At 35.0% G+C, this 17,201-nt stretch overlaps 1 protein-coding gene across 1 annotated transcript; it reads right to left on the bottom strand.

The window, feature by feature from the left end:
- Positions 1 to 588: 588 nt before the first annotated feature.
- Positions 589 to 1,200, bottom strand: LOC121217935 (tropomyosin-1-like). Its single transcript, XM_041094635.1, has 2 exons — positions 1,130 to 1,200; positions 589 to 1,000 (listed from the first exon to the last, which is right to left on the bottom strand). The coding sequence occupies exons 1-2, from the start codon at positions 1,198 to 1,200 to the stop codon at positions 589 to 591; spliced, it is 483 nt and encodes a 160-aa protein (XP_040950569.1).
- Between the last annotated feature and the right edge of the window lie 16,001 nt (positions 1,201 to 17,201).

Here is a 17,201-nt window from a genome sequence, read left to right on the forward strand (position 1 = left end):
GGAGATGCCTCAGTTTGTAGTGGCACATGAGGTAGAGTAAAACCTGGAGGTGGACCTTCATTTTCCTCTTTAGTGATAGCCATAGGAGCCTTTCCCTTATCAGTGGCTCTTAGTAACTGAGCCATTTCAGCCATCATGTTCCTCTGAGCTTCCAACATTTGCTCCCTCATCTCATTCTGCATTTTGGCCAACTGTTCTTGCAACTGGTCTTGCATATCCTTTTGCAACTGCTCAATCCTTTGATCCATGTTCTTAGTTTTAGTGCGAGTGCCGTAAGGATGTCTGATTTCCAGATTTTCTTTTCTACCTTTGAAAGTAAACTTTAACTAATCAGGGTCTTTCTATAACTTTGAATGCAAATGATGTGATGAAATGCTATGAAATGCAAATGCATAAATGCAAAAAGAATATCGATTCTGGTTCAACTTCATTTAGAAAATTTTATTTAGAAGAAGAATATCTTTACATATAAGAGGATCAAAAATACACTTTTTCCCTAAGGCCCAAAGCTTTAACTCTATCTAATAAAAGGGCTAACTCTCGTCCTACATCCGACGATGATGAATACATCAGACTCAATACATCAGCTCAAATTGCCAAGTCTTGCATATATTCAGCAACCTCTCGAATCTGGGCTATGGCCTCTCCAATGACATGATCCCTTTCTCTGACCTGTCCTCTAGCCTGATGTAGCTCTCCCTTTAGATAATCTTCTTGTGCCTTGAGCTGCTCAACCCAAAGTTCACCATCATGCAATGCTACCTCCAACTCCTCGACCTTGCTCTTTAGCTCCTTTAACTCGATCGTAGAATTATGGTTTTGGTGCCAACGCAGGGATCTTCCAAGCTCAATCACCTTAGTCTTTAATCCTTTATTCTCTTCCTCTAATGTCAAATTCTGCACTTGCATCTCTTGGAACTTCCTCTCCCAATACTCGGCTCTAGCCTTTTCCTCTTGAACTTCTTTCTGCAACTGCTCCGAAGATCCTCCTACTCTCGCCCTTCTCAAGGATACTTGTGCCCTTTTGTAATGCTCTTTTAGATCATCTCGATCTTCCTCAATCTTCCTCTTTTCTTTCCTTTCTTTCTCAGCCTCCATCTTTTGAACCTCGACGTCCAAACTCAAGTACATATTCTCTTCTTCGAGCTTTTCTATCCTTTTCTCAAAGTCCGAGCTTTTTCTCTCGAACTCCTGCTTCATAATTTCTAACTCTGAGGGCCTTGCTCGCAATATTCCTCCATTGGTCGAGCTCCTTCCATATTCGGCTTAGGGATATTATCATTCACCCTTCTGCCTCTCCATTCAACAAATTCTGGCGTGGTAGCAGGGCTAATAGCTATTCCTTTCAATCGACAAGTCTTCTTCCAAGCACTAGAAATTTCGCTAACCCTCCTCTTGTAATCGGCTCCTCTGTATACAAATTCACTTTGAGCCAACCCATGAGTCGCTGGCACGAACTGTCTCAACCCATGCTGCCTTAGTACAAGCAATGGGGCATAACCAATGGCACCCCAAATTCCCAATAGGGGTACCCAATCAAAACTGCCACATCGGTAAAGAACCTCGCCAGGCCTTATCCATGGAGCCCTCCACTCGACATCTTTCGACAGAAGATTCTGAAATAGCGCCATCCAATTTTCTTCTGGCACATCAACTCTCCTAGCTGAAGCTACTATATCTTTCAACGGTGAATAATCCTCGAAGAAAATCCGACAAACCACCCTATCTATCAACCGAAAATGACTGTAGAACCAAGCCAAAAGTAACTGAGCACATCCTATAAACCTGCCAGCACCAGCCCTCCTACATGCACCTAAAGACCTGAATGTTTCTGCCAGAATTGCAGGAACAAAAGTGACCTTTTTACTGAGTCGATGAAAAAGATCCGTGGTTGCCTCATCCACATATCCCAAAGCCCTAGGGAAAACCATCAATCCATATAAACTTAAGGCAAAAACATCAATCCATAATATAATTAATATAGAATAATATAATAAATATAGGACTAAATTTAGAGTTTAGCAAAATTAATGGGCGAATTTTGAAAGGAATAAAACTGAAATAAGGTCCTATTTGAAACACACGTAAAATAAAAGAGACTCATCGGGCAAATCACCCTATTCCCAATACGGCGCCGTTTCCAGAATGTAGTAGCTGTTGGACTAAATTGAAACTAAAATAAAACAATAGGGCCAAATCATAAATAAAATAAGGCGTAATTATAAACTAAAAAAGGATGGAAGGATCAATTGGGTAATTAACCCAATTTCCAAAACACGCAGATCCTTCCCGGGTAATCGGGTCAACGCGCGGATCCCCTTCTTAATACGATGTCGTTTTAAGCTTATTGAATTAAGCTGAAACGGCGTCGTTCTGCTAAGGCTATATAAGCCAAAATATAACCAAAAAAATCATTTTGAAATTCTTTTTAGAAAAAACACCTGAAGAAATCCTCTAAAGCTTTCCTACCCTCTGAGCTCTGGCCCTAGGCCAGTTTGCTCTGTTCATTGGGCCTCTATGTCCAGTCTCGCGCGCCGTCACTGACTCCGCCATAAACGACGGTCGAGATCTGAAAAAATTCATTTTTCGGTGCCAATCTAAAAGGTAGATTTCTCCCCTCTATTTTGATGTAATGCATGCATGCTGTTTATAAGTAAATAAAAATAAAAAAAGGTAAAGTAAGAACAATCGGTCACCTTTGTTTCTCTGCGAAATAGTTCTAGTATATTATTAAAAATACTCAATGTACAGTATTTTTTGGTGTATTCTCCTATATCCCTTGCCTCCCCCTTTTTACAGATTTGAGGAATGGCTTTATAGCCTTATTCCACTTCCTATTTTGGAAAGAAATCGAAAGATTTCTTTCCAAACCCTATTCTAATCTCTTTTCTTTGATTTATTTCCTTTTCTTGTAGGTGAATCACGAAGATTTCGTTCAAGCACCCCTGACCACGCGCTGATGGGGCTAGCACTGGATTGTGGGGTATGATGATTCTGACGTAATTCGCGCGCTGATGGTGGCGCGATGCATGGTGGTGAAGTTGAAGGGTCACAGCACTGATAGACAGAGCATTGTTGACTGTCTTGATTCGGGGAATTGGATAGACGCTCCACGAAGCTTCCAGAAGACATTGCGGCGCCAGAAGGAATAGGCAGAAACCCTAGGGTTTCATGCCTGGGTGTAATGAGTTGGGCCAGTTGGGCCACTTTAGTCCTGAGTCTGTTTAGGTCTAGGTTTGCTGTATTTGGGCTACGAGACTGCTTTGGGTTTTGGGTAGCAACAGTGGGCCAATGTAAATGGACTGTTATATTAACTGTTTAAAAACAATTATTTATTTATTTATTTTCAATTTAAATTCTCGGGAAAATTTTGGTTACTACAAGCATGTTGAGTAACACAAGTATGTATGCCAAGCTCATGAGAAATGATTTCAGTTTATGATGCACCTTTAGTGAAGATGTAAATAGGTAATTCATGCTTATGAGAATGATTTTGTAATGACCTTGTGATTATAGGTCTATACATATGATGTATGAATATGTAACCTTACCAATATGGTGAAAGTGAATTAATATGGTGTGATAAACTTAGTATCGCTAATTCACACTAAAATAGTTTTGGACAGCAGCCATAGTCCAACTTTGAAAATCCACAAAAAAATTGTGGAAATTGGGTCAGAGGATAAATAAAATATTAAATTAGAGCCTAATGAGTCTAATTTCACATAGAAGAAATGGTGTAAGCAAAAGAGTTTTATATTATGAAATATTTAAATTGTTGTGAGACAGAGTCAGAATGACTTTGAAATCCCCTGTTCTAATTTGAGAAAATAATTGAAAATTGTAAAAAAATAGTTATGAGTTATAATTTATATTATTAGAATTATTAATGAGTCTAATTTGAAGAGAAATAGACAGGAACATCATCCGAGTCCCTTATTATGAGATAATTAATTTTTAGTTAAGAGGGGTCAGAACTGTCAGACAGCAAAAAAGGGTAACTTTAAGGAATAAACTATACTAATTGGATGAACCAAAAATTTTAAAAATTTAATGGTAATAAGATATGTAAGTCTAGTTTTTTAGGGAAAATTAGTGTAACTTAATTTGGAGTTCTATAGCTCTAGATATAAATAATTTAGTGACTGTGACTCGAGAAAACAGCTTGGCTGGAACATGAGTAAAAATGCAAATAGGGTTGTATTACCATGAGAAGCAAGTTGATAAGTTACTTATTATTTTCATATGGTTTTACTAAGCTATAAAGCTTACTCCATTCCTTTCCTTTCCTTTAGTGTTTTTAGGTTAACTCGGAGTTGGAGATCGTCGGAGGCAGCATCACACTATCAACTCGCTACCTTTGGAAAAAATGAAGTATATATTAGAATTTTCAAGTGAGTGGCATGTACAGGGATCTAGTTGATTGACATGCATTATTTTGCTTTGGCCAAATGTGTTGGCTTAGATTGAGTTATATGCATATGGCCATGAGATGTGGCTCATATTGATTATGGCTTGTAAGCCTAGCTATTCATGTCATGTCTAATGTTTATAATGTGATTATGTTTGTTTGCCATGCATGGTTAGTAATATGACATGTGTGTTGGATGTATGCTCTATGACCAATTGAGGTGGTCATAGCTATGTGGTAATTGTATGTTATATACACAACGTGATAATGATTGAACATGAGTGCTTGATGGATAAGTTGGTAACCATAGTATAATGGTAAAAATGGTCATCAAAATGACCAGTCTTATGAATGTGAAGTAAGGAATCTAGACTTGGTATTGCATGAGTAGATGCATTACTTGTAAGAAGATTTGTTAATGTTAAGGATATATCTTAATAAAGAGTGTTTAATTACTAAAATGATGCCATGATTTGCGATTTTGATGTGCATAAGGTTGTAAGAGATTATGGGTAACATGAAGGCTTGGAAAATAGCCTAAGTGTTGGCCACACGGGCTGAGACACGGCCGTGTGTCTCAAGCGTGTGAGGGCCACTGCCTGGAGACACGGGTGTGTGGCCCGACCGTGTGGTTCAATGTACATGCTAAAGTCATAAACAGAGAGTTACACGATCTGAGGATACGGGCGTGTCCCTATATCCGCACGGGCGTGTGACCCTATTTCTTGGGAAAATTTCCTATGTTTTCCTGAAATTTTTCAAAGATTTTGGTTTAGTCCCGAATCAACTCCGATGAACGTTTTGGGCTTCGTAGACCCAAATAAGGGACGACATGCATGTGTTTGAAAGATTTTGAATTAAAAGAGATTTTATGGCCCGATTTTTCCATGAATGTGTATGTTTAAGTTTGGTAATGTCTCGTACCCTGTTCCGATGTCAGACATGGGTAAGGGGTGTTACATTTAGTGGTATCAAAGCATGGTTTAGCTAGTTCTCGGTCTAAGCTAGCACGTGTAAGAGTCTAGCTATACATTCCACAAGTTTATGATAGTGTGATGTCTCCCCGCGCGAATGAGAACTATCTTGTGTGGGCAAGGTACTCTCCAACTGAACTACACCCGATCACGTAGATAATGATGCTAAAGTACTCAATAAAGTGCAGTTATGAAGAGTTGAAATTCGAAAAGGTACGAACAAGAATTTGAGAAATGTATATGTACACATTTGTGATATGAGAAACATGAAATAGGATGTGTGATGGTATAATGAGCTTATCTATAATTGATTGATAATCCCATGGTGTACATGATTGATTTGTTCGAGTGAATACATGTGCTTAGATAACTGGAAAGTTGGTGTAAAACAAATATGAATGTCGGCCTGTCTGAAATGAATGATATGATTTTGATGATGTTGTTATGATGATGAAAGTTGTGCTACATGTGTATGTATATGAGAGTCGGGTCAGAGGCCCTACAACCTTATCCCCTTACCAGAGTGGTGTATTGTAATGGAATTTCACAAGAATTGCAGTGAATAAATTCACAAGTATGAAACTAAAGAGTTGAGTGGAGAAATATCTATAAACACGATTAGAGATTGAGAATGAGTTGATAAGTAAGCATAAGCTAGAAAAGTATTAGGTTGACATAAAGATTCTGTGAATTATGCACTGTCACAGTTAGGGAAGAAATGCACTTTGGTAAATCGAATTACTTAGGTACGAGGTTGAGAAAGTGTAACAGTATGGGATTTGTAATAACAGAAATAGTTAGAGGAATAATATTTGAAACATGAAATGTCTGAGTATGGAACTCATAGTGAGTAGATGATGGCTGTCTTACTTGATATATTTTAAGAGATCATTGTTCTCCGAAGTATTATAGTGGCTATCATCTTCTGATAAAATTATTATTATATGAGAATGCTATCTGATCTAAATGTCAGACAAAGGTATTATCGGCCTGACCGGGTTATAATCTGTTTTGTTCTACTTCTCTCTGGTATTCTGTTATATTCAGTTTATTGGGAACTTATGAGAAAGTGCAAATGATGCTATAATTCTTTTCCCTTAATTGTTGCATTTGATTCCAGTAGGATGAAATGATGTTTTCTTCTGGACTTTTTCTCTCTGAAGAATTATTGAGGTCTTTCATATTTCCTTAAGAGTTTGTTTTTGGTCTTCTGACATAGTATCGTACCTTGGGATTTCTCTAATTTGCGTGTAAGGATTTGACATCGGCAAAGGCATAAGTGATGAAAATTTTGAATTTCAATTGGTATGATAGATCGCTTTTCTCAAGTAAGTTAATCAAAGCTAAAGTCTTCAGTTGAGATATATTGGTTATTTGAGCTAATGCAAGTAAAATGGCCTTTGTTTAGTATGACGAGTGAATTCTAAATGATTGTCTGATAAAATTTTCGTCTTATGAAAGTTGAATGGCTTAATCCATGATTAGCAAAACTTGGACAGATTAGAATATTATTAACCGAAGCATTTGAACTGGTCTAGTCTGCACTTGGGCAGAGACTTTTTAATTTTCAGTGAGGCACTGTTGTATGAATTGTGATGTGTTTAAGACAATAAGATAATGTGATAGCTTAGAGCATTCGATACCACCGAAAGATTTGAGTTGTTAACAGGGTTAGATCCGAACATCAGGTTTTACCGGAATTATCTTCTCTAGTGCGATATTAGAATAGAAATGAGAAAGGATTATTCTCGAGGCCCTATCAGAATTATTTCTCTCTTGAAAAGAGGAAAAAAATGTCATGTAGCTTATTGTTAAATGTTTGGTGAGATCTGTAAATCATGTTGGTATGTATTGAATTCCATCTCGTCAGATTGATGAGACTTCGTGTCTTTAGGATTGTCGGATTTCTCGGAATACAAGTATCATTAATCGGATTGTGTGAAATAGAGAGTGTAAGGCCAGGATGAACTGACTAGTTTTTATTATTCGAATTCGAAAAGATTCAAGTATGTGTGTATATGTGACATGATGGCATATATGAGACCTTTGTGTATACGAACTCTTAAGTTGATGTTAAAATTCAACCGAGGTATAGTATAGTGATAAATCGTGTAATATCCTGATTTTGGGCCTAGTCGGAATAGTGGTTTCGTGACCACAAAATCCGAGATAGAAATAATTATTTTATGATTATCTTGAGGTCTATGATATGATTGCATGATTGTGTGAAAATTTCGTGAAGAAATTTTATGCATAAAGTGCTTAAATTGAAATTAGGGACTAAATCGAATAATTTGCAAAACTTGCATTCTAGAAGTTTCTAGTATGAAATTGTTTTGAAATATTAGTTAGGAGGTCTTAAATAGCAATTTTACCAATTTCTAAGTCTATGGACAAAAATTGGACATGGATGGAATTTTTGGAAAGTTTAGTAGTAAGGGCATTTTGGTCATTTAGGGGTAAAATGAATTAAAATACAAAATTAAAAGCCAATTTTGCTCATCTTCAACCCCATGGTCGAATGTAGCAAGGAGAAACCATGGCTAGGGTTTTTCAAGCTTCCAAGCTCGATTGTAAGTCCGTTCTAGCCTCGTTTTAACGATTTTTACGTTTTTGGAGTCCGGGTAGCTCGATTAAGCTTATGCTAGCAATAATTCAACCTAGGGTTCATATTTGGAAAAATACCCATAGGTGAAATTTGTGTATTTTGGTGTTTTATGATAGAATATGAGGTTTTATATTATGTTAGACAACTTATGCTACTCGGTTTTAAGTGAAAACGAGCAAAAGGGCTTAATCGATAAAAATACCTAATATCATAAGTACATGTTAGAGTGAGAATTTGATGTTTCCATAGAAGGGAAAAATGATCAGCATGTCATGAAACATAAGAAAATAGGCTGAAGTTTAATTTACGAGCTTTGGGACAAAAATGTAAATATGTAAAAGTTTAGGGGCAAAATTGTAATTTTTCCAAAATATGATTTTGGGTCAATTTGAATAATGTGAGTCCTAATTAGACTATATTTTAAATGATAGAGCAAGGAAAACTGAAATTCGGGCTAAAATGGGGAAAATACCAAGTTGTGGACGAAATGGTAAAAGTAGCCATTTTCGCATACGAGGTAAGTTCATGTGTAAATGTAGTAACATAATTGTCATTTTAAGCAATTTAATGTTGTTTATATGATATGATGCTGATTATTATCATGAAATATTATGCTTTGTGGTTATTGTTGAATAATATGTAATTATGTGAATTACTTGATGAGTATGAACCATCACTGAAGTATCAATTTCGATATTCCGTGGAAGATGGCAAAGATGTGTGATCAAGGAAAACGCCCGTTTGAACCTTAGGAATAGATTAGGATACAAGTGACATGTCACTAGGATGTTTGGGCATCCGAACTCGTTGAGTTGAGTCCGAGTTCACTTATGGATGCAAATGTCTGAACTCGTTGAGTTGAGTCTGAGTTCGAGAGATGTAACTAGGCATCCAGCTCGTTGAGTTGAGTCCGAGTTCACTTATGGATGCGAACGCCCGAGCTCGTTGAGTTGAGTCCGAGTTCACTTATGGGCGGGTTACATGGTAGCTTGGCTACATATGTGGCACTTATGTGCAAACTTTCCATGTATCCGAATTATATTCCGATGTGTTCAACGGGTAAAGTTCTACTGAAATGGAGGAATACTCAAGATGAAAGGGATGTATTGGTAAGTATTGTGAAATGGGTACTTTGAATAGGTATGTACTTAACCCTCGGGTTGAAAACTCAATATAACAACAATATGGTAAGATGATAAATGAAAATGTGATATGAATATCTCGGTGATGATTATGCAAATGATGTTTTATGTTTGCTTATATAGTTGTGTTACTTGCTATTTGCATGTGAACTTACTAAGCATTTATGCTTACTCCCTCCTTTTCATTCCTTGTAGTTTTGACAAGCCAGCTCGGAAATCAGGAACGGTCGGAGGCTCGCTCACACTATCCGTATACCATCTTGGCATAATGACTTGTATATTTTGAGTATGGCATGTATAGCATTATAATCATTTTGTATATATGGTCTTATGATATGGTTATTGAGTGGTATGGAAATGCTTGGTAATGATTAGCCATTGGAATGGCTAATCATGATCATATTTGGTGTTATGTATGTCAAATTGCTAGCTAATCCATGGAAACCATGAAATAGGTAAAATTTACCATAAAATAGATTCAGACAGCAGTAGTGACGTGAATTTGAAAAATCACTAAAAATAGTAGAAATGGAATTAATAATGAATAAGTTATGGAATCGAAGCTTGATGAGTCTATTTTCATATGGAAGAAGCGAAACAGGTATATGAGCTATATTTTATGAGATGTTTAAATTTTTGTGAAACAGGGCCAGAGCGATTTCTGGATCCCTTGTTCTGACTTTGGAAATTCACCATAAATTTTACAAAGATAATTAGAAGTCATGATTTATATGTAAAAATTCCTTATTGAGTCTAGTTTTATTAGAGACAAACGGCATAGTCATTGAAGCTCTGTACAGAGAGATATCTGATTAGTAATACACAGAGGTCAGAGTAGTCGAACCCTGAAACAGGGGAGATTTTAACTAATAAACTGTACTAATTTGCTTGACCAAAAATTCTAGAAAAAATTAGTAAATAGATATATGAGTCTAGTTTCAGGGAAAATTTACAGAATTGGATTTCGAGTTTCGTAACTCGAGATATGAATTTTTAAGCGACTGTGACACAGATTGCTAGCTTGACTGGAAATTTTAAAAATAAATTGTTTGAGCTGTTTAAGTAATGAATTAAGTCTGTTAACACCTCGTGTTCGACTCCAGCGACGGTCTCGGGTACGGGGCGTTACAAATCACTTATGATACTGATATGGGAAAGTAAAGAGATAAGTATTAGGGACACATTCGAGTGAAAGTTCTTTAACAATGATTATGGGAAAGAAAAGTTTATGTGAATACCAAAACCACTTTCCTGTAAGACTTTTGGGGATGAAAATCCCTAGGGGGGAGAATTGTAATAGCTTGAAATAGGGCCTAGTCAGAACAGTGGTTACGAGACCACAAATTCGAAGTAGAAATATTTATTTTATGACTATTTTAGAGTCAATGATATGTTTGAGTGATTGTGAGCAAATTTTGTTAAGTAAATTTTATTGATAAATTGCCCAATTTTATTATTGGGATTAAATAACATTAATTGCAAAATATGAGTTCTAGAATATAAGTACTTGCTTGAAATGGGGGTTTAAACTAGAGGTCTTTAAATGGCAAAAAGACCATCATATTTTGGTATGGACAAAACAAGACATGGAAGTGTAAATTTAAGGGTTAGCAAAAAGGGCATTTTGGTCATTTGGGTGTTTTAAGGCATAAAAGACAAAATAAAAGCCCAAAACTCTGCTCATCTTCTTCATATGGCTGTCGAAATTTACATGACTCCATGGCTACGGTTTCAAGCTTTTTAAAGCTCAGTTGTATGTGCATTTGAGCCCCTCGTTTTTAATTTTATTCGTATTTTTGAGATCCTAAAAGCTTAACCTTTCTATTTCTACCATTTATTTGCATGAAAAATGAAGTTTAAAAAAATTGACCAATACTAGATAATTGTGCATTTTGATGTTTAATGGAAGAATAAAGATGCTTGAGGTTAGGAGAACGATTTTTGTTAATTGATTTTCGTTGAAAATGGTTAAAACGGGTTAATTAGTAAAAGTTGTTAAAGTTTATAAAAGCATGAAATAGTGAGAATTTGAGGTTTCCATAAAAGAGAAAAATGTTCAACATGTCTTAAATCTTATAGAAATCTAATAAATTTCAATTTCCAAGCCTTAGAGTAAATTCGTAATTATGCAAAAGTTTAGGGGCAAAAATTTGAATTTTTCCAAAATATATTTTAGGTCCGAAATGATTAGTACATTAATTAAATGAGTGAATTTCATCATTTTAGATCAAGAAAATTGAGAATTGGGCTTAAATCGAGAAAGTGCGTGGTTAAAGACAAAAAGAGAATAATTAGTCGAAATTTCATGTGAGGTAAGTCTGTGTGATTAAATGAGCATGATATTTATGCTATTGTTATTATACTTGAAAATCTATCTTGTCATGATTGTATTAAAGTTTATGTTGATGATATTGTATAGGAGAAAGTGATGTCAAATGTAAATGACATTTATGTGCTGATTGAATGCTTGGAGATTTGATTGAATATGATATTCCATTGAAATGAATAAATTGTATGTAAATAATACAATTACATTGTTATTATTATGTGCAGAATTAATATAGCATGAAATGCTTGATTGTGGAAATGAGAATGCAAAACAGTAATTGAGATAGTAGAATTCCCTTTTGAATCATAGGGAATAAATCGGATATTTATGCCATGACGTATGGGTTATTGTAAGCTAGTGTAAGACCATGTCTGGGGCATGGCATCGGCACGGATATGTGAGAGCTAGTGTAAGACCATGTCTGGGACATGGCGTCGGCCTTGATTTCGATAGTCAGTGTAAGACCATGTCTGGGACATGACATCAACTTGATGGATGAGCTAGTGTAAGACCATGTCTGGGACATGGCATCGGCATTATACCTTATGTTTGAGGCTTAGTGAATATCCAATAGCTTTTCGAATTGTTCAATGGTGAGAGTTATGGTTCTAAACGAGAAAGGTTATGACCATATTGTGAGTGGTACAGGTACTTACATGAAATTGATGAGATGTGAATTCAATTCATGTTATATGATTTGTAAGAAATGAAAATGAGCATTGTCAAAACCATTTTCAAATCGAGTTTTAGAAAATGGGAATCGATTTTTTTAAAAAAACCAAAACGGGAGTTTCCACCAATCTTTTTAGGTGTGATTGGATCACCTTTAAAACATTTTGTTTTAAAATTATTAGTTTTGGTCCACGAAATAAAAGAACAGGTTCGGGAGTCGGTTACGTACGAGGAAGGACTAGCACCCTCGTAACGCCTCAAAAAAATTGGTACCTAACTGATTATCAAATGTCTTTAATGTCGGAAATTCAAAAAGTTTTAAGATGTAATCCTCTTTAAATTAGTATAGTTTGATTTTTTTTGTAAATTAAAGTTCATTCGTATCAAAGTATTGACACTAAATTGGCTTTTTAGAAATCCCTATCTCGAAACAACAAAACGCTACATCCAATAAGTTAGGACATATTATTTTGCAATTCCAAGACAATAGCTCACGTTTTGCAAACATTTAAAAACTTAAGAAGGGTACTTGATTATTCGAACTTAACGAGAAAAGTTGCAACCCAATAAGTTAGGGCACTACTTTCTCGAAATTTCCAAACACCAAGCATTGCCTTTGTATTTTTTTTTTGAAAACTTTGGGGCCTTATTTTTTAAAAAAGATGCGTGGGGAATTATATTGTACTATAAATCATACATAGTAACATGTTATTGAAGTAAATAAATAATACATGTATTTTAACAAAATGATAGCAATAATATGAAGATCGCATTAGATGCATAAAAATTATATATACATGGCAAATATTAACAATATGCATACAAAGATATATATAGCATGTACTGAGAATGAATAAACAAAATATACAAATATACAAGGTAATAATTAAATAATGCATGATATATAAGAAAGCAATAATTAAATAATATATGACGTGCAAATAAAAGTATAATATCAATGTACATGTCTACAAAATATAACATATAATAATAAAAATAACACTTAACACATACATGTTACATACAATATAAAATCTACAAAAGAACTAATAAAAAATAAAATGATTGATTGCTAACAAAATATGCATGTAATTAAAATAAGATATCTCATAACAATTTTAAAATAGTATTTAATATATAATATATAATATATAATATATAATAACAAGAATATTTATAAAAGAATAATAATTATATGGTAATATATTGGCTTGAAAGTATGTAAGAGAATTCATAATATAAATTTAAAATGAAATGATATATATAATAAATAAATAAATAATTACTAATGAAATGTGTATATAATATGAGTTAAAAATATGATTTAATAATAATAATTTACAAATTTTAAATAATATATATAATATAAACATAAATAATATAATTGGTAATATGTAATATACGTAACATATATATATAAAATAATAAGCAATAAACAAGTAAAACATAATAAATATTATATAATAAAATATATGGGAAATAATATAATTAATATAGCATATAATAATGAAAATTTATATGTAAAAATAATATGTAAAAATAAATATATAATATATGTAAAATATAATAATATATATAAAAATAATAATTATGAGAGAATTAATATATAATAAACAATTATAATACATATAAAAATAATACTTATAAAATAATTTTATGGAAGTAAAATTAAAATAAAACAAATAATAAAATATATATAGAATAATAAAATAAATATAGGACTAAATTTAGAGTTTAGCAAAATTAATGGGCAAATTTTGAAAGGAATAAAATTGAAATAAGGTCCTATTTGAAACACACGTAAAACAAAAGAGACTCATCGGGCAAATCACCGTATTCCCAATACGGCGCCGTTTCCAGAATGTAGTAGCTATTAGGACTAAATTGAAACTAAAATAAAACAATAGGGCCAAATCATAAATAAAATAAGGCGTAATTATAAACTAGAAAAGGATGGAAGGATCGATTGGGTAATTAACCCAATTTCCAAAACACGCGGATCCTTCCCTGGTAATCGGGTCAACGCGCGGATCCCCTCCTTAATACGATGTCGTTTTAAGCTTATTGAATTAAGCTGAAACGGCGTCATTCTGCTAAGGCTATATAAGCCAAAATATAACCAAAAAAATCATTTTGAAATCCTTTTTTAAAAAAAAACCTGAAGAAATCCTCTGAAGCTTTCCTGCCCTCTGAGCTCTGGCCCTAGGCCAGTTTGCTCTGTTCATCGGGCCTTCATGCCCAGTCTCGCGCGCCATCACTGACTCCGCCATACACGGCGGTCGGGATCTGATAAACTTCATTTTTCGGTGCCAATCTAAAAGGTATATTTCTCCCCTCTATTTTGATGTAATGCATGCATGCTGTTTATAAGTAAATAAAAATAAAAAAAGGTAAAGTAAGAACAATCGGTCACCTTTGTTTCTCTGCGAAATAGTTCTAGTATATTATTAAAAATACTCAATGTACAGTATTTTTTGGTGTATTCTTCTATATCCCTCGCCCCCCCTTTTTACAGATTTGAGGAATGGCTTTATAGCCTTATTCCACTTCCTATTTTGGAAAGAAATCGAAAGATTTCTTTCCAAACCCTATTCTAATCTCTTTACTTTGATTTATTTCCTTTTCTTGTAGGTGAATCACGAAGATTTCGTTCAAGCACCCCTGACCACGCGCTGATGGGGCTAGCACTGGATTGTGGCGTATGATGATTCTGACATAATTCGCGCGCTGATGGTGGCGTGATGCATGGTGGTGAAGTTGAAGGGTCACAGCGCTGATAGACAGAGCATTGATGACTGTCTTGATTCGGGGAACTGGACAGACGCTCCCCGAAGCTTCCAGAAGACATTGCGGCGCCAGAAGGAATAGGCAGAAACCCTAGGGTTTCATGCCTGGGGGTAATGAGTTGGGCTAGTTGGGCCACTTTAGTCCTGAGTCTGTTTAGGTCTAGGTTTGCTGTATTTGGGCTACGAGACTGCTTTGGGTTTTGGGTAGCAACAGTGGGCCAATGTAAATGGACTGTTATATTAACTGTTTAAAAACAATTATTTATTTATTTATTTTCAATTTCAAATCCCGGGCAAATTTTGGTTACTACAGCTGCCCCTCTTTTCTCATTGCTATGTAATAGGAATCGAGCAAAGACTATGAAGGACCAAATTTGCCCGGTTTGGTCCAGTCTTTGAGATCTTTTTCCTCAAATGATCTTCAACCTATCTGCTTCTTGCATGTTGATATCTTCGATCTGCCCTACACCGAACACAGAGATACCAAATTTGCTTCTTCAATTTGTTCCCTGAAAATACAGAGATGCCAAATCATCTTAGATTTTCTTGAACGTAAGCACGTGAAAGCCAAATCAGCTTCGTCTTCGATTTGCTCCTTGTAAGCACAAAGATGCCAAACCATCTTAGGTCTGTTTGAGAACATTTGAGAGCCAAATCTGCTACGTCCTCGATTTGTTTCTTGTAAACATAAGAATGCCAAATCATCTTGAGTTCGTTCGAGAACATCTGAGAGTCCAATCTGCTATGTCCTCGATTTGTTTCTTGTAAATACAAGAATGCCAAATCATCTTGAGTTTGTTTGAGAACATTTGAGAGTCCAATCTACTATGTCCTCGATTTGTTCCTTGTAAACACAAGAATACCAAATCATCTTAGATCTGCTTCAGTATAAACATCTGAAAGCTAGATCTGCTATATTTGAGAACATTTGAGAGTCAAATCTGCTATGTCCTCGATTTGTTTCTTGTAAACACAAGAATACCAATCATCTTGGATCTGCTCCAGTATAAACATCTGAAAGCTAGATCTGCTATAGTTGAGAACATCTAAGAGTCAAATTTTCTATGTCCTCGATTTGTTTCTTGTAAACACAAGAATACCAAATCATCTTGGATCTGCTTCAGTATAAACATCTGAAAGCTAGATCTGCTATATTGCAGCCTATTACCCTGCTGTTTAGGGGACTAAAGCACGCCGTCTTTGATAACCTGTAGAATGATTATGCCTGATAATTAGGATGCTATGCTCGAAGTGAGTCTAATGTTCCTAATTAAATGTATTATGATGCAAAATGCTGTGAATATGACCTCTATCCTAAGTGTCACCGTTCAAAATTTCATTCTTGCTCAGCCCGTAGACCTTCCTCCAATACTATAATCTACTGAGGATGTCTGTAAGAATTGAATCATTGGTTTTTTCCATTTTCCTTTTTGGACTGGATGAAAGGAATTCCTCGAGTTTCTTCATCCCCTATTTACTTGGATTTCTCGAACAATTGTCCTATTTTAGTTTCTTGTATTATCTAGAAATTCCAGAGTAATGCGCAAAACTTCATTTGTGAACATATTTAGCTCATCTATTATTATTTCAATGCAACATTCTTAAAGAATAGTGAAAGACGAATGAATTTTAAGAATAAATAGATTTGAATGAATTATCAAAAGGATACAAAAGGGAATTAATCTGCTAGCCTATCTTCTAGAAGAAATAAAATCTAAAGATAGCAAGCAAGACAAAAGTTAGGTTCTCTAGATATCGCCGCTTGAATGCCTATACACCAGCTCCATGAAGTCTTTCTTGAATTCAACATGTGTTAAAAAGATCCCAAGTACTCTGTTGATGCCCCAGTGTGCAACGTTCTTCGCTCTTTGTTGTGTCAAATAATAGCAAGATTACCGTATGCCTTTCAATATTTGAGCTGCCCTTTCGGGTTTTCAACTCAAAATCCCTTTGGTCACAAGGTGCCCTTTGCGAGTTTTCACCTTGGCCTCTCCATTTTTTTTAAATCTCAAGGCGCCCTTTGCGGGTTTTCACCTTAGATTCTCTTCTTCTTTAGACAAAGTATTTTTTAATTGAGTCCGAGTTCACTGGATTGGGTAAACTTTTCCCATCCATTTCCGCTAAGATCAATGCACCACCGGAGAAAGCTTTCTTCACGATATACGACCCTTCCCAATTCGGCATCCATTTTCCTCTAAAATCCTTTTGAATAGGAAGGATCTTTTTCAGTACAAGGTCTCCCTCCTGGAATTCTCTTGGTCAAACTTTCTTGTCATAAG

This window comes from Gossypium hirsutum, chromosome A03 (assembly GCF_007990345.1).
Source record: "Gossypium hirsutum isolate 1008001.06 chromosome A03, Gossypium_hirsutum_v2.1, whole genome shotgun sequence".
Lineage (NCBI taxonomy): Eukaryota > Viridiplantae > Streptophyta > Magnoliopsida > Malvales > Malvaceae > Gossypium > Gossypium hirsutum.

Coding starts and splice junctions, on each gene's coding strand:
- LOC121217935 (XM_041094635.1), bottom strand. CDS start 1,200: ATGAAGCAGGAGTTCGAGAGAAAAAGCTCGGACTTTGAGAAAAGGATA. Junction 1,001..1,129: donor AAGCTCGAAGAAGAGAATAT/GTACTTGAGTTT, acceptor ATCCTTGAGAAG/GGCGAGAGTAGGAGGATCTT.